The sequence below is a fragment of the Mauremys reevesii genome, linkage group 2 (genome assembly GCF_016161935.1).
Source record: "Mauremys reevesii isolate NIE-2019 linkage group 2, ASM1616193v1, whole genome shotgun sequence".
NCBI lineage: Eukaryota > Metazoa > Chordata > Testudines > Geoemydidae > Mauremys > Mauremys reevesii.
In genome coordinates this window covers 256784393-256805711 of record NC_052624.1, presented here as the reverse complement: position 1 = coordinate 256805711, position 21319 = coordinate 256784393, and the positions used below count along the sequence as shown (strand labels likewise).

The following is a 21319-nucleotide window of genomic DNA, read 5'->3' as shown; positions in this document are numbered from 1 at the left end:
GTGGCGGAAGGAAGATCTGAGGTGTCGGGATGCAACTTTGGGGCTGCTGCGTGATCAAACGGACATGCTCCGGCGTCTGGTGGAGCTTCAGGAACGGCAGCAGGATCACAGAGTGCCACTGCAGCCCCTGTATAACCATCCTCCCCCCTCACCATGTTCCTTAGCCTCCTCACCCACCAGATGACTAAGAATACGTGGGGGGAGGCTCCGTGCACCCAGTCATTCCACCCCAGTGGACAGCCCAACCAAAAGGCTGTCATTATTTTGAATTTTTTTTAGTGGCCTTTTCCTTCCCTCCTATCCTCCTCCCAAACCCTACCCGGGCTACCTTGTCAGTTCTCTCCCTCTTTTTATAATTAATTAATAAAGAATACATGATTTTTAAACGAAAGTGACTTTATTTCCTTAGGAAGCAAGCGGTAATCGAAGGGGGAGGGTGGGTGGCTTACAGGGAATGAGTCAATCATGGCGGGGGGGGTTCATCAACACAACAGTCACACCGTACCCTGGCCCGTGATTAAACTGGTTTTCAAAGCCTCTCTGATGCGCACCGCTTCCTGGTGTGCTCTTCTAATCTCCCTGGTGTCTGGCTGCGCGTAATCAGCGGCCAAGTGATTTGCCTCAGCCTCACACCCCGCCATAAAGGTCTCCCCCTTACTCTCACAGAGATTGTGGAGCACACAGCAAGAAGCAATAACAAAGGGGACATTGGTTTGGCTGAGGTCTGAGCGAGTCAGTAATGTGCGCCAGTGAGCCTTTAAACGGCCAAATGCACATTGTACCACCATTCTGCACTTGCTCAGCCTGAGCTACTGTCCAGGCTGCCTGTGTATGGCTTCATGAGCCATGGCATCAAGGGGTAGGCTGGGTCCCCCAGGATAACTATAGGCATTTCAACATCCCCAACTGTTAATTTCTGGTCTGGGAAGTAATTCCCTTGCTGCAGCCGTTTAAACAGAATAGTGTTCCTGAAGACGCGAGCGTCATGAACCCTTCCCGGCCATCCCACGTGGATGTTGGTGAAATGTCCCTTGTGATCCACCAATACTTGCAGCACCACGGAAAAGTACCCCTTTCGGTTTATGTACTGGGTGCTCTGGTGCTCCGGTGCCAAGACAGGGATATGGGTTCCATCTATCGCCCCACCACAGTTAGGGAATCCCATTGTAGCAAAGCCATCCACTATGACCTGCACATTTCCCAGAGTCACAACCTTTCGTAGCAGCAGCTTAATGATTGCTTTGGCTACTTACATTACAGCAGCCCCCACAGTAGATTTGCCCACTCCAAATTGATTCCCGACTGACCGGTAGCTGTCTGGCGTTGCAAGCTTCCAGCGGGCTATCGCCACTCGCTTCTCAACTGTGAGGGCTGCTCTCATCTTGGTATTCTGGCGCTTCAGGGCAGGGGAAAGCAAGTCACAAAGCTCCATGAAAGTGCCCTTATGCATGCGAAAGTTTTGCAGCCACTGGGAATCGTCCCACACCTGCAACACTATGCAGTCCCACCAGTCTGTGCTTGTTTCCCGGGCCCAAAATCAGCGTTCCATGGCTAGAACCTGCCCCATTACCAGCATGATCTCCAAAGCGCAGGGGCCATCGGTTTGAGAGAATTCTGTATTCATGTCCTCATCACTCTCGTCGCCATGCTGCCGTAGCCACCTCCTCCTCGCCTGGTTTTGCAGGTCCTGGTTCAGCACAGACTGCATGAGAATGTGCGAGGTGTTTACAACGTCCATGATTGCTGTCTTGAGCTGAGCAGGGTCCATGCTTGCCGTGCTATGGCATCTGCACAGTTCACCCAGGAAAAAAGGCGCTTAGCGGTTGTCTGCTACTTGCACGGAGGGAGGGGTGAGGCTGTACCCAGAACCACCCGCGACAATGTTTTTTGCCCCATCAGGCACTGGGATCTCCACCCAGAATTCCAATGGGCGGGGGAGATTACGGGAACTATGGGATAGCTACCCACAGTGCAACGCTCTGGAAATCGACACTAGCCTCGTACATGGATGCACACCGCCAAATTAATGTGCTTAGTTTGGACGTGTGCACTCGACTTTACACAATCTGTTTTTAAAAAACGGTTTCTGTAAAACCGGAATAATCCCGTAGTGTAGACATCCCCTCAGTCGAGTAGTCCCACTCGGCTGAGTAAAGCTGGGGCCTGGGGCACTTGACATGAAGCATGGAGGAGAGACAGAATACAACAATTTTAGGTACCTTTCCATGTGTTGCTTAAAGATGAAGTGGCAACTCCCCCCTCGGCTGCCTTCCTAGCGGCAAACGGGGGCCCCGGGAAATGGTAACTCACTCCCGCCTTCCCTTCCTGCAGCTACTGCCGGGAGAGGCGCCTGCTGCCAACCACCCACCGGAGGCTGCCGGTGTCGGCGCTGACCTCTCCCAGCCCAGAGGCCGCGCTGGCCTGGCTCCGCAGGGGCGGCGGGGGGCAGCGCTTCCAGGCGCCGGACCGGCAGGGCTGGACCTGGCCGGCAATGGCAGAGCCCGGGGTGTCGCTCCCTGGGCTCGCTGACAGGCGGAGCCGCCGGGGCAAGACTCGAGCCCAGCGCACGGGCTGCACGGGAGCGCCCCGGGCAGCAGGGAGCGGGCCAGCCCGCCAGGCGGCTGCAGAGCCTGGCTGCTGCGGCGGCACCACGTGTCGGGGCGGGGGAGCAGCGGGCTGGGCTGGGCTGCGCTGGGCTCTGCACTCCTGGCGGAGCAGAGCGGCGCGTCCCTGCGGCAGCCCCTGCTCAGCGCCTCTCCTGTCCGCTCTCCCCCAGCCAGGTGCCCCCGGGCCGCGCCCGACTGAGGCGGGATGGGACCGCTCCGCGAGGGCAGCAAGGTGAGCAGGGCCGGCCAGGCGGCCCCGGAGCCCTTTGGCCGCAGGTGGCGAGTCCCGGGAGACGGACCGCGGGTGACAGGCGTACAGGTGCGGGGGGAGACGCGCGGGCGGCGGGAACGGGCTGGCGGGAAGGGGATTGGATCGGGGGGCTCTGAGGAGGGGGGGATCGGGGCTGGCGAGGGGTCAGGGCTAGCAGGGGGCTCTGAGGAGGGGGACCGGGGCTGGCGGGGGGGCGCTGAGGCTGGGTGGTCAGGGCTAGCAGGGGGCTCTGAGGAGGGGGACCGGGGCTGGCGGGGGGCTCTGAGGCTGGGTGGTCAGGGCTAGCAGGGGGCTCTGAGGAGCGGGGCTTGGGGCTGATGGGAGCATCAGGGCTGGCAGGAGCTCAGAGGAGGGGGAATCAGTGCTGGCAGGGGCTCTGAAGAGGGGGGATCCGGGCTGGCAGGGGACGGCTAGGGGGCCCTGAGTCGGGAGTAGCGCTGGAGAGATGGTATCCAGGCCCTTGATTCCATCAGCAAAGGCCGGACAGGCGGTATTCATTTGCGGCCACCTTCCACCACCCCTGCCGTGCAGAGAGCAGGAGGAGGAGAAATGACTGCTACCATCCCTGGGTGAAAGGGGCTGAGTCATAGAATCGCAGAAGTGTAGCACTGGAAGGGACTTCAGTAGGTCATCTAGGCCAGTCCTCTGCATTCAAGGGAGGACTAAGAAATAAGTGGATTGTTCCTGACAGATGTTTGTCTAACCCGGGGGTAGGCAACTTATGGCCCGGGTGCTGAAGGCGGCACGCAAGCTGATTTTCAGTGGCACTCGCACTGCCTAGGTCCTGGCAGGGGCGGCTCTAGACATTTCGCTGCCCCAAGCAGGGCGGCATGCCGTGGGAGGCGCTCTGCCGGTCGCCGGTCCCGCGGCTCTGGTGGACCTCCTGCAGGCGTGCCTGCGGAGAGTCCGCTGGTCCCCCGCGACTCCACCGAAGCCGCGCGGGACCAGCGGACCCTCCGCAGGCATGCCTGCGGGAGGTCCACCAGAGCCGCCTGCCGCCCTCCCGGTGACTGGCAGAGCGCTTGGCGTGCTGGGGTCTGGAGCTGCCCCTGGGTCCTGGCCACCGGTCCGGGGGGCTCTGCATTTTAATTTAATTTTAAATGAAGCTTCTTAAACATTTTAAAAATCTTATTTACTTTACATACAACAATAGTTTAGTTATATATTATAGACTTTACAAAGAGACCTTCTAAAAATGTTAAAATGTATTACCGGCACGTGAAACCTTAAGTTAGAGCGAATAAATGAAGACTCGGCACACCACTTCTGAAAGGTTGCCGACCCCTGGTCTAACCTGTTCTTAAAAACTTCCAGTGTCGGAGATTCCACAACCTCCCTAAGCAATTTATTCAAGTGATTACTACCCTGATAGTTAGGCAGTTTTTCCTAATGTCCAACCTAAAGCTCCTTTGCTGCAATTTAAGCCTGTTGCTTCTTGTCCTATCCACAGAGGTTAAGAACGATTTTTCACCGTCCTCTTTGTAACAACCCTTTATGCATTTGAAAATTATTATCGTGTCCCCCCTTTGTTGTCTCTGAAGAGACACATGCATCTGTCATCTCCCCCTGAGCCTTCCCCATAAAGGAATCTCCATCAATATATGTGTAAGGAAGGGAGCTCAAATGTGAATTGGGATGGGTTATTCCTGGGATACTTGGGATGGTGGGTGCTTATGTGGAAGAGGTTACACTGGGGCATTTGTGGGGGAGTTGTGTGGAAGAGGTTAGTCCTGGGGCATTTGAGGGGGAGGTTGTGGGTGAGAGTTTACTCCTGGGTTTGGGAGGATGTTGATGATTGGGAGTTACACAGCAAGGAATGGTACTTATGTAGATCGTATCTTGTTATGTCCACCTTGTTTGTTTTTGAGTAGGAGCAGAAACTGCAGCAGGAGAAGGAGATCTCCCGCAGCCGCATTCCCCGCCTGCTCCTTCGGCCTTATGTATCCCAACAGCAACAGCAGAAAGTGTCCCCAGCCTCCGAGTCACCCTTCTCAGAGGAGGAGAGTAGAGAGTTCAACCCCCGCAGCTCTTCTGGAGGCTCAGCAAGGACCATCAGCAGCAACAGCTTCTGTTCAGGTACCAGCATCAGACACATAGTGGTTGTCTAGAAACAGAGATGTCTGGCCTGATTTTCCTCTCATTTAACCCCCGAATAAATTAAGAATAACTCCATTGAGATATGTGAAGTTTGTGGTAACGATTGGAGAATCAGATCCTGTGTGTGTAATGTGTTTGGAGAGTAATAATACGTTGGCATGCAATTGTTTTTCTTTATATGCTTAGTATAGTCACTGATGGGGATAGAGAGTACATTTAATGCCCTATTTGTTTATTATTATTTATTCATATGGTGCCTTAGGCATGCATAGTGCTTTGCAGAAAAAAGTAAAAATTGATTTCCATTGAAATCCAGTATCTGTTTTTTTCATATATGTCTGCAAGTGACACCAGATGTTTCCATTTCAAATTCTAAAGGCTTTTCTTTCCTATCCATTGCTAAAAAGTTGGCATCTTTATTGCAACAGAACTGTTTATTAGGGATACATTTCGATGAAGAAAGAGTCTTAAAAACTATGGTGATTGTGTAGAGAATGTGGACAAACCTGAGGCCAAAGGAGCTAGATGTGTAAAATAGGAGAGCTAGTTGCCATAGGAGATTGCAGACCTGGGTCATGTACTGTGGTTGATTTTTTTTACATAGAACTCCACACTGATTTCATGTACTGTTCTATGTGTTGATCAGTAGCAGAATATAAACCAATGTGGCCAGTCAGAAAAATGGTGGCTGCAATCTTTAGTGTTAAAATGAAATTAACATTGTTTGAAAGTTCAACCTTCTTCCAAAGAAATGTAAAGATGCTGCATTGACTACTGGAAAATATTTAGTTACACGTGCAGCATGCAGGACACAGGTCCTGTGGAAAGTGCAATGGCTCAGTGATGTATCAGATGGCAGAAAAACTATAATTCTTGAATTACAGTACATGGGAGGTCTTTTGCTAAGACTGACTTTTGTGAGACTTTTTAAAATACATAACTAATTACCCTTTATGACATAGAACATTTTAAACCAAATATTTAATATTACGCAATTGCTTCTATAGAATCTAGCATACTTTCAGATCCTATCCTGCAAAACTTATGTACATACTTAATTTTATGCATTGTGAATAGTCCTACTGATTCTGTGGGAGCACTGAGTGTGTAAAGTAATGTACGAGCAAATATTTTTGCAGAATCAGGGTCTATTTCTTTTAATTCCTTGGTACATACTACTCAGGTGCTCATTTTGAATACTTTTTTTCGGGGGAGAGGGGAGAGTTAATTTTAGTGCTTAATCTTTCATATAGAATTTGTCCTTAATATTTTCAGTTAATCACAATATCTTAGTTATTACAGGTATTTTATTATTCTTAAATTGTCAGAGTAAGTTCCCGAATTTCCTTTTTTTGCCCATTCACAAAATTGCCAAACCACAAGATGCAATTATTTTTTCCAAGTGACGCTAGAATAGAATAATTTCTAATGGGCTTTCTGATTTTTCCCTCCAAAATTGGATCCAAATTATTTTGTATTGTTTTCCCTAAACAGTAGTAGAATAGTTAAAATACATGCAAAAATAGCTAACTTTCTTAGATAATGAATAATATTTTCAATATCCACCCATGATTATAGTATTGCATCCTTATCTCTGATATATTTCAGAGCTTAGTGCAATGATCTGTTAGATTATGGTTTAATGAATAAAGGGCATTATTTAAAAAGCAGTGGGGGTGTAAAAAAGGCTTCCTCCTTATCCGTCCATGACTTTTGAACAGTTCCATCTTATGCTTTTTTAATTTGTGAGTTTATATATTTCCTAACATATTACTGTACACAGGATATAGGAGTTGCCTAAAGGAATCTTCCACTGAAATTATTTTTAAATGGTGCCTTTTAGAATTACATTTTTTAAATACACCTCTACCTCGATATAACGCTGTCCTTGGGAGCCAAAAAATCTTCTTACCACATTATAGGTGAAACCGTGTTATATTGAACTTGCTTTGATCCACCGGAGTGTGCAGCCCTGCCCACCCCCCGGAGCACTGCTTTACCGCGTTATATCCAAATTTGTGTTATATCGGGTGGCGTTATATCGAGGTAGCGGTGTATATCCAAAATTTGTCCCTTCTTCACTAGTGCCAGAACCTTTGCCCGTGTCCCAACAGTCTCTCACTGTGACTATTGCAACGTCCTCTTTTCTGGTCTCCCTTATTTTCATCTCTGATTTTTGAAGTCCATCCAATGTACTAAGACCAAAATTATTTGCTGCTGCTCCAACCATATAAATCCTCTCTTTGAATGCCCATAATAGCTTCCTACCTCCTTCGGTGTATATATATATATATATATATATATATATAATTCACTGATTTGGCATTTCTAAAGCACCAATTACAATAATATTCAGAAGTACAATATTCAAGCTCTTTCGCATCAAGGCCCTGCACAGTTTTTAATGTCTGCATCCTGTCTCTAATCATCCCTTATTCACTCCACTTGCCCTATGCTAGTTCATCTTGATGCTCATTGTTTTTTCCTACTAGTAGCTGTATGCCTTTTTTCTTGCCCCCCCTTTGGTTTGCCTGGAACATCCTCTCCAACATTGTGCACTACACAATTTGACTTGTCAGAAGCCTCCTCAATACTTGCTGCTTTCAGTTAAAAGCTTATCACTGACCACCAGCCTGGCCTGGCCTAACTGTCCTCCAATTTTAAAGCATGGAGTCTTTAAAAAGAGGGACGTACAACATGCCTGCATAACATAACAATAAATGCACCTTGAGATTGGTCACTCCTGTCTCCCTTGGCCTCTGGTACCTCCTTTTGTTTATGGTCATCCCTTTCCATGTTGTGTCCAGTTTGGACTGTAAGGACCTCAGAACAGGAACCTGTCATCTTTTTGGTTTAAAAGTGATATACACAGCTATGGTGGTTAAGCTTACCAAGTAATAACTTTGGGAAAGGTTGACAGGTCATCAGGAGGTCAACATTCTGGTGATGAAAAAAGCCTGTGAGCATTAGAGTGAAAGATCTAGAACCCTCCCCTCCCATAACCACCATCACACACATGAGAATCCAAAATAAAAAAAATTACCTAACTGTGTAAATAGCAACTGCAAGTGAATCAACACCTGGAATAATTCCTTTCCCTTCACCCCTTCCCTTGAAAAGTCTCTACCCGCCGTCCCTTCTTCCCTTATCACTGACACTGCGCTCTTCTAGTATGGAAAGCCCTTTTAAAAAAATATAGAATCAGCTCTCCTCCCTAGCGCACTGTGCATATGGCTCTGCTGCTTGTATCCCCAGAGCTTCTGAGCCTGTTAGTTTCTTGTCTCCCTGCACTGGCCCTGATGCATACCAGAAGGCTTCAGGTTCTTCTCCCTCTGTAACTGACAGGAGCAGAATCTTCTGGGGCCTGCTAATGTTGTTTCAGGCAGGCAGTGGGCAGAAAATAAAAGGGTTCAGGACCCCTGGGAACACTAATAGTGCTGCAATCATGGAGGCAGGCAGGCAGCCGGGAAGGAAATACCACTCAACAGTGCAAAGAAGACACTTAATTTTGCTCCATAAACTCTGTGCTGGGGGAGGGGTATTAATATTTGCTGAGCTCAGATTTAAGGTTTGGGAATCATTTCCCCCTTTCACTTCTAGAAGACTCCTTATCAGGGAACTTAATATATGTTTATGCAACTTATTGCATATTTAGCAGTATTAGTATAATGTATTCATTCAATTTGTGGTAGGAGCCCTTTCCAAATTCACACAAAGATATGGTGTATGGGTATTAACATGCCTATCTATTAAATTCTTGATAAAAACAGATTTTGAAGCATAGACTGCTTCTGTCCAATGTATTTTAGATATTCTTTCTGAAAACAGGTCAGGCAACTTACGTTTGTATAGCAGTATTTATAGTATGTAATCTTTATTAAACAAGTTTGCATGGCTTCAATAGGTGCTGCTTGTCAGCTGACAGCGAAGCACTTCTCTTCCCCCCCCCCACCCCCTTTGATTTGGATGTCAGCCATAGGATTCAAATGTCAAGCTGTGAAAAACATTCTACTAGCAACATAAGCTGGTTATATTGCTATTGAGTATTTCCCCATGTTATGCATGTTTTCCTCATAAATTACACTTTTGCCGTTGAACTACACAGCAGACTAACCTTGTCAAGCAGGAGAAAGGTGCACACTTTAAACTCATAGACAAATAATCCAGTTTATGCCCCCTTTCTACAGCTGCTCCAAAGGAAAATTATGGTTTCCTAAAGACTTCTTTGGGAATTCCAGCTAATGAATCTACGTGCCAATTTATCTGCCAATCTGACCTGGCAGAGACCACAGATTGGCAGAGACCAATCAGTTGGACCTTGAGCATGTCGGCAAGACCCACCAGCCAGACATTTGGGAAAGAATTCTCTGTAGTAACTCAGTCCTTCCCATCTAGTGTCCTATTGCCAGCCATTGGGAAAATTTGCTACTAACAGTCACAGGTGGGCCACATGCCAGTGTAGGCAATCTCATCATACAAGCCCCATCACAGACTTATCAAGGGCAGTCTTGAAGCCATTTTAGTTTTTTTATTTCCCCTATAGCACCTCTTGGAAGGCTGTTCCAGAACTTCACTCCACTGACAGTTGGAAACTTTTGTCTAATTTCAAGCCCAAACTTGTTGGCTAGTTTATATCCATTTGTTCTTGAGTCAACATTAGGGTTTAATAAATGTAAATAACTTAAATAAACTTAAACATTAGTGCTTAAACTTAAATAACTCCTCTCCCTCCCTGGTATTTATCCCTCTGATGTATTTATAGAGAGCAATCATGTCTCCCCTCAGCCTTCTTTTGGTTGGGCTAAACAAGCCAAGCTCCTTGAGTCTCCATTCATAGGGTAGGGTTTCCATTCCTCTGATCATTCTAGTAGCCCTTCTCTGCACCTGCTCCAGTTTGAATTAATCTTTCTTAAATGTGGGAGACCAGAATTAAACACAGTATTCCAGATGAGTTCTCACCAGTGTCTTGTATAACGGTAATAACACTTCCCTATCTCTACTGGAAATACCTTGCCTGATGCATCTTACGATCACATTAGTTTTTTTCACAGCCACATCACATTGGCAGCTCATAGTCATCCTGTGATCAACCGATACACCCAGGTCTTAGAATCATACAATCATAGAAGATTAGGGTTGGAAGAGACCTCAGGAGGTAATCTAGTCCAACCCCCTGCTCAAAGCAGGACTAACACCAATTAAATCATTCCAGCCAGGGCTTTGTCAAGACAGGCCTTAAAACCCTTTAGGAATGGAGATTCCACCACCTCCCTAGGTAACCCATTCCAGTGCTTCACCACCATCCCAGCAAAATAGTTTTTCCTAATATCCAACCTAGACCTCCCCCACTGCAACTTGAGATCATTGCTCCTTGTTCTGTCATCTGCCACCACTGAGAACAGCCGAGCTCCATCTTCTTTGGAACCTTCCCTTCAAGTAGTTGAAGGCTGCTATCAAATCCCCCCTCATTCTTCTCTTCTGCAGACTAAATAATCCCAGTTCCCTCAGCCTCTCCTCATAAGTCATGTGCCCCAGCATCCTGATCATTTTCGTTGCCCTCTGCTGGATTCTCTCCAATTTGTCCACATCCTTTCTGTAGTGGGGGCCCCAAAACTGGACACAACACTACAGATGTGGCCTCACCAGTGCTGAATAGAGGGAAATAATCACTTCACTTGATCTGCTGGCAATGATCCTACTAATGCAGCCCAATATGTTGTTAGCCTTCCTGGGAACAAGGGCACACTGCTGACTCATATCCAGCTTCTCATTCACTGTAATCCCCAGGTCCTTTTCTGCAAAATTGTTGCTTAGCCAGTCGGTCCCCAGCCTGTAGCAGTGCATGGGATTCTTCCATCCTAAATGCAGGATTCTGCACTTGTCCTTGTTGAACCTCATCAAATTTCTTTTGGCCCAATCCTCCAATTTGTCTAGGTCGCTCTGGACCCTATCCCTACCCTCCAGCATATTTATCTCTCCTCCCAGCTTAGTGTCATCTGTGAACTTGCTGAGGGTTCAATCTATCCCATCATCCAGATCATTAATAAAGATGTGGAATAAGACCGACCCCTGGGGCACTCTGCTTGATACCTGCTGCCAGCTAGATATCGAGCAGTTGGTCACTACCCATTTAGTCCGACAGTCTAGCCAGCTTTCTATTCACCTTATAGTCCATTCATCCAATCCATACTTTTTTAACTTGCTGGCAAGAATACTGTGGGAGACAGTATCAAAAGCTTTGCTTAAAGTCAAGATATATCACGTCCACTGTTTTCTTCTCCTCTGTCTCTTCCAACTGATACTTCCCCAGGTTATAGCAAAAATTTTTGATGTTAGTCCTTAAGTGCATGTCCTGGCACTTTGCACTATTAAATGTCATCACATTTCTATTACTCCAGTTTTTAAGATCATCCAGCTCTTCTTGTATGATATTCCAGTTCTCCTCCATATTGGCAATACCTCACAACTTTGTGTCATCCACAGATTTGATTAGCACTGTCCCATTTTTTGTACCAAGGTCGTTAATAAAAATGTTAAATAAGACTGGTCCCAAGACTGATCCTTGAGGAACTCTGCTAGTAACTTTCCTCCAGCCTGACCATTCATCTTTCAGCATGACCCATTGTAGTCTCCCCTTTAACCAGTTCCATATCCACCTTATATTCTTATATTAATCCCCATCTTCTCCAATCATTTCCCATGTGGAACTGTATCAAATACTTTACTGAAATCCAGGTAGATTAGATTTGTAGCGTTTCCTTTGTCTAAAAAGCTAGTTATCTTCTCAAAGAAAGAGAGCGAGTTGGTCTGGCACGAGCTACCTTTTGTAAAACCATGTTGTGATTTATCCCAATTACCGCTTACCTCTATGTCCTTAACTACTTTCTCTTTCAAAATTTGTTTCAAGACGTTGCAAACAAGGGGAGTTACTTATGGATTGAAGGCAACGTTTGGCCTAGAGTAACTAAATTCCATAGTCTGTTTAGTCTGCCTTTTTAATAGTGAGACAGGGTGGGTGAGGTAATACCTTTTATTGGACCAACCTGTGTTGGTGAAAGAGACAAGCTTTAACTCTACCCTCAGTGTCTTACAAAGTAGAAGGCAGGAACTCCCAAAGAAGGCAAGCCTAATTTTCCTTCTCTCTCTCACCAATAGAAGTTGGTCTGATAAAAGATATTACCTCATCCTCCATGGCTTGCCAATATTCTGGGATCAACAGGGCTACAACTACACTGCAAACAGTTTTTAATAGCTAGTCAGTTTGGGGGGGGGAGGGGGACATACTTTTTCATTTTTCATTTTTCATTTTCTGAATAGCTCATCTTTTTAATCAGCATTTTAATGCTGATGTTTTTTCTTCTCAGTCTTTGTATTCATCTTTGTTTAAGACTCTTAACCTATTGACTTATAGGAAACAATGCAGAAATAGTTGGTTAGCTGAGATGCTTTAGAACATGTGTTTTAATAATCAGTTGTAGTAAAGGGCTGTTTGAGCTAGAGGAGCGGTTTTATTTCAAATGCAAAGTACTCTTCTGGCTTTTATTCTCACCTGCAATATCTCCTTGTTAATAAATATACATAGTACTACTAGTCATCTAGGAGTTAGATGACAACCAGTGGTTACAACAGGTGCACCTTTGTTACGCATTTAGAAAATTCTGGCTAAGATTTTCAAAAACAGAGTTCAGAGCCTAAGTTTAGGCCTTTGTTTTTGAAAATCTTGGCCTCTATGTTCACTGTGTTTACACTGTAAATTCACTGTGCCTGCAGCAGAAAGTTCTCTATTATCATATCCTGTTCACATTACTCACATGCATGGTCCACTTTAGACTATTTTGCCGATTGGTCCAGTTATTGGTTGATACTTGAAGTGAGTTCAGGAATAGTGCTTGTGTGAGTAAAGCAAACAGGATTTAGCCATGCACAAATACTTATTTAAATCAGTTTGAATAAGCTATGTTTATTACTAGCTGCAAATAACTGAGTCTGAGGATCTGTACAGGTTTATAGAAGAGACATCTTCATTCACAGTATGCAGTTAACATGCTTTACCTTCAGTCATGGCTGAAATAATTTCTCACTAGGACAGTGAGGTAGCTTGGGTATTAGGAAAGCTACCCAGAGAAGAGCATTGTTAAACTACACGCTTAACTGTATATTTTTGAGGAGAAAAAAAGAGAAAATTGGATCATTTTAATGGGTCAACAATGCAGAGACCAAATGTAAGGTTATTATAATTAGCTTCCTTATATGTTACAATCTCCCTATCTTTATATCTGTTTTCATCAGAAGGAATGTTTTGTTAGCATATTCCCCTGACTCCTAGTTTTATGTTTTCTTTTATTGACATTTATTGCAACAGATAAATGTGTTTTAAATTGTCCCCACATTTGATATCGAAAGCATTTTCACAGTCCTTCTTTATTCCATTTGCTTGAACTATATCATCTGAAATAGAGTCCTTCTCAAGCTGTGCGAGTTTGTTTCTGAGACCCATTGCTGTAGATGCTCTACCTGGCATAGCTGTGTGGGCACCTTGATCTTCATTTTCTAAAGACATAGGGCCAAATTCTGCTTTTATATACTCACTTGTGGCTCTTATTCAAGGGCAGCATTTGGTCCTTTGTGTCCATTTTTCAGTGCTCTTTACTTGGAGGGTCTCCTGCTAGGGCATAGGAATGATTAGGGAATTTAGTTAGCTTACTGGTTAGTGTTTATATTTTTATGGAGAGAGGTTTTAAATGTGGAGGTTAAAAAAGTTTATATGTACGGAAGTGCAGACTCCTGTCTACTTCTCTCTCTCTCTCTCCACTGTTGCCTCATACAAAATGACTGCCCTTGTACCACTGCACTGTACAACTGCTTGGGAAGCCAAGACATTTGACCTTCTGAATATCCCTGTCACCTGCTCTACATATCAGTCAGCACCGTGAGCTCTAAAAGCCTGAGCTAGAGCCTACTGAAGTCAGTGGAAAGGTTCCTATTAACTTCAGTGCATTTTGGATTACGCCCTAAGAAACGAGCACCTAGCATCTTCCCCCTTCTGGAGTCCAGGTTTGTCCCCTCTGTATATGACTTACCGGTAATTCCGTGTTAAGAAGTTCTGTGTTTGTATCTTTCATTAAAAATACTTAATACAAGATATTTTGTTTTTAAATGGTTTTAGTGCAAATTTGTATTGCGTTAATGGTGTCATGTGTATCAACAAGCATTGCAAGGTTTAAACAGAATAAGAGAACCTTGTCCGTAATCAGAAGCCCAAAATACTGCTTAATAAAGAGAACATGTTCCACCGTAGGAGATTCTGTGGTATTTTAATAACAAAATCTGTATGTCATATCTTGATCCTGATAAATTACTCTCCCACTGACATCAATAGGAGTTCCATATATAGAGAGACTGCAGAATATTAGGATTGAGAGATGTCATGCAAATCTTGGACCATAACATTGCCTTCATCCTCCACCACCACAGCTCTCTCCCCCCGCCCAAAACATTGGGTAGCAGTATGCAGTGATTCATAGCCACAAACTGGGATTTGGGTGACTCTAAAGCCTGTATGTAAACTATGAATACAAAAGCGGGTCAGGGCTCTAGGCTGGGGATACAGGTTCTGGGGTGGGGCTGGGGATGAAGGGTTTGAGGAGCAGGAAGGGGTTCCATGTTTGGGGGGGCTCAGGGCTGGGGCAGGGGATTGGGGCACGGGGTTAGGGCACGGATTTACCTCCGGCGGCTCCCAGTCAGTGGCGCAGTGGGGGTGCTAAGGCAGGCTTCCCTCCTGTCCTGGCACCGAGGACCGTACTGCGCCTTAAGCGGCCAGCAGCAGGTCCAGCTCCTTGGCAGAGGTGCACAAGCAGCTCTGCGCAGCTCTCACCTGCAGGTGTCATCCCTCCCAGTTCCCATTGGCCGGTTCCCGGCCAATAGAAGCGCGGAGCCAGTGCTCGGGGTGGGGGCCGTATGCAGAGCCCTGTGGTCCCCCGCCTAGAAGTCAGACCTTCTGCTGGCCGTTTCTGGGCCCACCGTGGTGTCGGAGCAAGTAGGCAAGCACTGCTGCAGCAAGTAGGCAGCACTGCTGATGGGACTTTTAACGTTCCGGTTGGCGGTGCTGACCAGAGCGACCCAGTGCCTGACATGCCGCGACCCAATACTGGGTCATGACCTGAACTTTGGAAAACGCTGCTTTAGGGGAAGGCAATTCCTCTCTCCTCCTCCATACAAAATTGTATCATATAGCCAGTTGAGCATGGCTGTACATAGGATGTGCATATATGTGAGAGAGAATTCCTTCCTGATTTCCAGTGATCAGTGTATACCCTGAAGCTTTAAAGTCTGATTAACCATATATAGGTAAGATAGAAGACCTTCTAATATTATCAGTAGTCATAGTAATACTACAACTCAGGTTGTACTTTATGCTTACACTTTTTTTGAGATTTGAATTTTAGCCAGCGCATGCAAATGTCACAACACTCTGAGTAGTTTTCTTGCTGATCCTATTTGTCTGTAGGTTTTCTGTGACACTACTCCGGTAGTGATGTTTGAAAGTTGGCAGGTGCATCATCAGATCTTAGGCGTAGTGATTAAAGGCAGTTTGCAACAATAAAATCCAGTTGACATTCAAGGTGATGATTAATTTACAAGATGGTCTTACAAGGGTGCTTTCAAAAGAATAGAATATAGATACAGTGAAGAAAACAATGAAAGCTATGCAATATATTTCAACATATGTGCTCTGGTGTGTATTTGATATTTTCTGTATTTATAAAATAAAAGTAAACAATTCCTAAGCAGAAGGTCAACAGTGGTACCATCTAAAGAGGGTTCTTCAAGCCCTCTCTCTGTGATAGCTTCCTAAAACTCATATGTCTTCAGGAGAACTACCATATGAAGTGTTCCGCCTGGGCCTGAGTTTTCGTACTCAGGCAAAATTCCCATTGAGTTACGAAACTGAGTCCTTAGCTGACCATAATGCAAACTACATTAATATTTTCTCACAGTTGTTAATGGTAAATTCCATTTTGGATTTATATGCTTCAGTTATTTGATTAACAGCTTCAGGAATGGGCATCTTGCCTTCCTGACCTGTTTCTAGGTAGTTCAAATATTTCACAACCTCTCTCTTTCCCAAAATGGACAGCAGCATTTAAAGGAACCTGTGTATAAAGAAACACCTTAAATGGTCTACATGACATTGTTAAAGATTGTTTTGAAAGAAACTCGGTATTGGCAGTAAATGCTTTTAAGGACTTATCCTTTTATAAACCTGAGTATATGTGTGGGATGAAAGTTGGCTATACTAGTGTGACATGCTGCCAAGCTTCACTCTTTCTAGTGGAGTAAACATGCTATTGAGATTTTTCAGTGCTCTGCTTTGTAGGAAATGTAGCTGAAATACTGTTTTTAAAACTATTTTTTTTAGATTTTCGTAGCAGTCATGAGAGAGGGATGAAGAACAGTGATGGGTGATCTTGTTTAGAATGTGCAAATGTGCACCCCTTCCAGTGTTTTTCCTTCCCCTTCCATTTTTTTAATGGGATGGTCAGCTGCAAACTGATTAGCAGAGGTACATTCTCAACTCACAGCTGAGGTTATCTTGCCCCTTGTGATAGACAGTACTGTTGCATGTGCAGCTGCTACTTTTGGCGATACTGAACATTTTGATCCTGTAGAAGACACTGCATTGAAAGGTACATCTGATACAGCTAAGGAAAAAATGTCTCTTTGGCAGCATGAACTAGATCCAGAAAATGTTTACAGGTTCACTTTTTCCATACTAACGATTAAATTACAAGTTCACACAGAAGCCTTAGGTGTATAGCTTGTTAAAAATAACAAACAGTAACAGGAAAGAGGAGTACAATAAAACCATTCATTTTCTGCAGCTGAAGTTAAAACTCTGACTCAGTTGTTGAAGTGTCTAAAGGTCAGAAATGATATGACTAGAGAAGACTTATTGTTATAAGTGCCAAGTTCACTTTGTTCCCTTGATAAGTGTCATATCACAATGCAAGCTGTGGAGCTTAATCAAATTAATTATAATGGGACGTGAAAGCAGTACATTATCAGTGGCCATATTAACTGTCTGCTGATCAAAACATGCATTTTCTATGTATTTTCTTTTGCTAATCTGCTTATCTCCTAATTTGTTGTTGGTTTTGCACATTTTTTGCTTTTTCTTAATGCTTTAATTCAGAGTTGTGGGTAGGAGTCTTTTGTTTGTTTTAAAATAAAACACCTTCACAGGATTTCATCAGCTCCTGAGATACTTTGAAGTAGAGTTTCTCCCTGTTGTTTAAAATACTTTGTGCCTAAACTATATTCTAAATATAATGTTAAGGTTTTGTAAATTTTGGTATGCTTTGAAAGAGACGTTGTTTCTAGAAATAGTGAAATTTGTTGCTTAAACAGAATTCAAGAGTTCACTCAGCAGAACCAATCCATGTCCAGTAGATAAATTGTGCATACTCTTTCCATGTTTATGTGGTAAAAATTGGTGAGGCCTGCTGACTAATTCACAGAAGAAAATTAGTATTGATCTTGAGGAAATTGCCTTCTATTTTCCTCTGCATATTGAATTTGATCATGAGATTTGTATGAATTAGTAAAATAAAGAACAAGATAATATAATGTAAGGAAGAACCTTGTGTTAGCAGGGCATTGGAGTGAAAGGTTTAATAGATCTTTTAACTGTCTTATTATCTTATGAGGAACTGAGACTAATTGGGGGGTAAGAAAAAGGGGTACCCGTAAAATTGCCAAAAGAAAACGAACAAATTTAGTATGGAACTTAATTTATCTGCAGCAATCAAAAGTATTAGCTAACAAAGTTTGCAATATGGTCAGGTAGGAACCTGCTCAGTCTCTTAGTTAACTTGGAATAGACTGTTAGCAAACACTGTTCACCTGTGGGCGTTGCAGATAATTCACAAAGTGGATATGGTTGTCCTGACTCAGCAACATTGCTAGAAGCAGGCAAAGCCCCCCAGAACTAACTCGGACTGGCCACTGCTACTTTTGGGCTAGATTGTTATATTTCTTACTCAGCTGCACAGGGAGTATGGTGAAGTAGGCCCTTTCTTACTTCCCTGTTTGGCAGTGTAAAGGGCTGGTTGTTCCAGCCACACCGAGAAGAGCAAAGACAGCTTGTCTGAGACTCACTCTTGCAAGCAAATGGGTGGAAAGGGTTAGAGTGCCCTCATCGGCCAGGGTAACTGACCAGGCACATAAGGGGAATAAGATACTTCACAAAAAAGATGTAATAACTTTACTTCCCTCCCAAAACAAAGTGGGAGCAAGAGAGGAATTATGATTAATAACCATTCTTTGGTCTGATCCTAGGTTAGCTCTGTGCTGCCCCTTACTCTCAGTCAGACTGTAACATTACACATTCTAGCCCTTTCTTTCTACCCCTCTTCTATGGGTAGACATGGTTTTCAGCCTGGTCCCCATGCAGAGCTTATTGCAGAAGCAGACCTGAATTATAGACATGACAATGAGCAAACTGCAGTGTAACAGTGGTTACAGAAATATGATTGTGTACTTAGTTAAGGTATAGGTACATCTGGGGGTGTGACATTATAGCTTGTGGAGGGGAGTTTTGTTCATGAAGACAATACAAGATGAATGCACAGTGCAAATGAATAGCGAAAGATACTGGCTTTATTTTACCCTTGGAAAGAACAAATAAGTGACTCAGTTCTCTGGGACATGGGATATTTCTGACCTTAAAGTGACATCATGGTTCAGTTTTTTTTAAATATAATGTATATTATAATTTAAACAAATAAGTCACTTATTGTGGGTATCACAAACGAGGTGAGTATTCAGGAGGCATTCAAATAACAGTAGGAAGGATTTTTTTCTTAAATATGTTGACTTTCTGGACTGGATACCTTTTTACGATGACTTGTATTTGAGTGCTAGTAGTTTTATTGTGTTTGTACAACTTTGAATAAACCACCATTTCTGTATCTCCAAAAGATGAAAGCTAATGCTTATGCACACTAATGCTGATTTACACAGAAGTATTGTTCATGTTGTGCAGCAGTTTTCGTGCCAGGTATCATACAGCCACTTTCTAGAAATGAAAAAGGAGGGGAAGGGATAGCTCAGTGGTTTGAGCCTTGGCCTGCTAAAGCCAGGATTGTGAATTCAATCCTTGAGGGGGCCATTTAGGGATCTGGGAAATAAATCTGTCAGGGATGGATTGGTCCTGTTATGAAAGCAGGGGACTAGACTCAATGACCCTTCAGTGCCTTCCAGTTCTATGAAATAGATGTATCTCCATATAATAAAAAAAGTTGGTTTAAATGAAAAATAATTCATGTTGAGGCATGTTTATTGTTTTCAATAAAATGATAATTACATTTCTGAATTTCATGCATATAGAGTGTACATTGATTGCAACAATCTAATGAATCAATATTCTGGATCAGTTTGCTTATCATATTGTAGATATTTATAGGATAATAAAATACTGGAGTTGCTCAGTAAAAAACCCAGAAAAATACCAAAGCAAAACAAATACTTCAGTTGTAATCCATCACAGAGACAAAAATGCCCAACCAAAATCCTTAAGCAACGCTAGATGCTTTGTACAATATAGTAAATAATTAAAATTAACAATATACATTATATTATCTGCAGTGATGTTTTGCTATAGACAAGTGTACGTCAAAGACACAAATAAATGAGTCGTCCAAAGTATTTGGTATGTGCATTGAATTGTGTTCTAGCACAGAAGTTAAGGCCTTAGTCTAAAGAAGCACTGACAATATATATTGTATAGTCAGTAGGACATACTGTCACCAAAACAGGTATGTGTTGATAGTGCACTCTCAAATTGATCAGCTGTAACCATACAGCTTATGCCTTTCGACTTGAAGGCCCTTCCATAGTTCTGGTATGAAGGATCTGTGGGGAAAAAGCTGCCCCATTCTCACTCTTGGCCCATAGTTACATACATACATATGGGAGGTGCACAGTCAGAAATTGGCTATATATGTCACATGCACACAAGCACACAAAGCAATTCTTATTTTAACACATTTCTTAATTTGTATATTTTATGTTATAATATTCGATTACCATGCTGAGTAAGAAGAAGTTAATCTTGGCTCCGGGTTTTCAGAAGTTGCCTCTGATTTTGTACCTTCACAGAATTATGGAAACAAATATTTACAGTGGCATTTTATAACAGTTACGTATCCAAGAACCATATTGCACCCACGAAATGGTTTGTTCAGTTGTTGGGTGCAGGAACGTGGGAACAAAATGAGTCTTATCTTTGTGCACAGGTTGTGTGTTTTAGAGAACTCTGTTTCTGATTTGTGTGTAGTATAGTCCAAACGTTTTCTGCCTTCTTCATTTTACTTATTAGTTAACAAATCTTGTGTTCATTTTTTGTCTTTTCAGATGACACTGGCTGCCCTAGTAGCCAATCAGTATCTCCCGTTAAGACTCCTTCTGATGCTGGAAACAGTCCAATTAGTTTTTGTACTGGCAGTGATGGAGACTATACCAAAAAGAAATGTAATGCTGGAACGGTGGGGGAAGGAAACCCACAGTCTGCGCGATACAAGAAGGAAACAAAGACAAACCCTGTAAAACCCGGTAAGTGCATTTTAGATCGTTTCATTTTATTAATTTCTCTTCAATGTGTACAATATATTTACAAAGTTCTCATCAGGCAGCACAGAGGATTTTATTTATGTAGCTGGTGCTCGGCCCTTTATATATGATTAATTGCAAGATTTGAACAGCAGTAAGGAGTGGATCTTTTTAGTGACAACATAATAATTTGAGACCTTGCTATAATTTGTTTAAGACCGGATGTGATACGAAATGTGCTGAAATGCAAATTTTTCTGTGTAGAAGTTGAACATATTTTTGTTTGTCTTCCTATGTGACACATCCCTATAAATCATTCTGGGACTGTGATGGAAGGAGCTTTGATTAACTTCTTTAAACACATGTTTTTTTCCATATCAAGCCTCTTTAAGCCAGATTTTTAAAGGCATTGAGGCACCTAAAGATGCAGATAGAAACCTAGAGGTTTTTCAAAAGTGCCTAGGTTCCTAACTCCCATTGTTTTAAAAAATTCAGCTAGGCACCTATCTGTATGTTTAGGTGCCTAAATACCTTTAAATATCTGTCCCTTTGCTCATAAGTGCACCGGTGTGATTTTAATGAGAGCTCTTTGTGTGCATCCAAGAGGGTAATTTGGCTACTACTGTTTTCAGACACTAACTTAACTTAATAAAATGTGAAATAATAGATTTAATAAATGTGAACATCATTGGACCATATGGTCCTTGGTGTGAGGATTATGTGAGATCCCAAGTAA

The 21319-nt window shown here is 43.4% G+C and overlaps 1 protein-coding gene across 6 annotated transcripts in view; it reads left to right on the top strand.

Moving 5' to 3' along the window:
* The first annotated feature begins 2053 nt into the window (after positions 1-2053).
* Positions 2054-21319, top strand: part of SYBU (syntabulin) — a 54842-nt gene continuing 35576 nt past the window's right edge. For 3 of the 6 annotated variants that reach the window (XM_039527949.1, XM_039527948.1, XM_039527945.1), the window contains exons 1-3: positions 2679-2925; positions 4749-4953; positions 20389-20586. In XM_039527949.1, coding sequence (XP_039383883.1) covers positions 2812-2925; positions 4749-4953; positions 20389-20586 — 517 coding nt within the window. In that variant the 5' untranslated portion in view covers positions 2679-2811. Of the gene's footprint in view, positions 2216-2678; positions 2926-4748; positions 4954-13938; positions 14029-20388; positions 20587-21319 lie in introns of those variants that run through there. The other 3 variants (XM_039527946.1, XM_039527947.1, XM_039527950.1) reach the window with 3 other exon arrangements.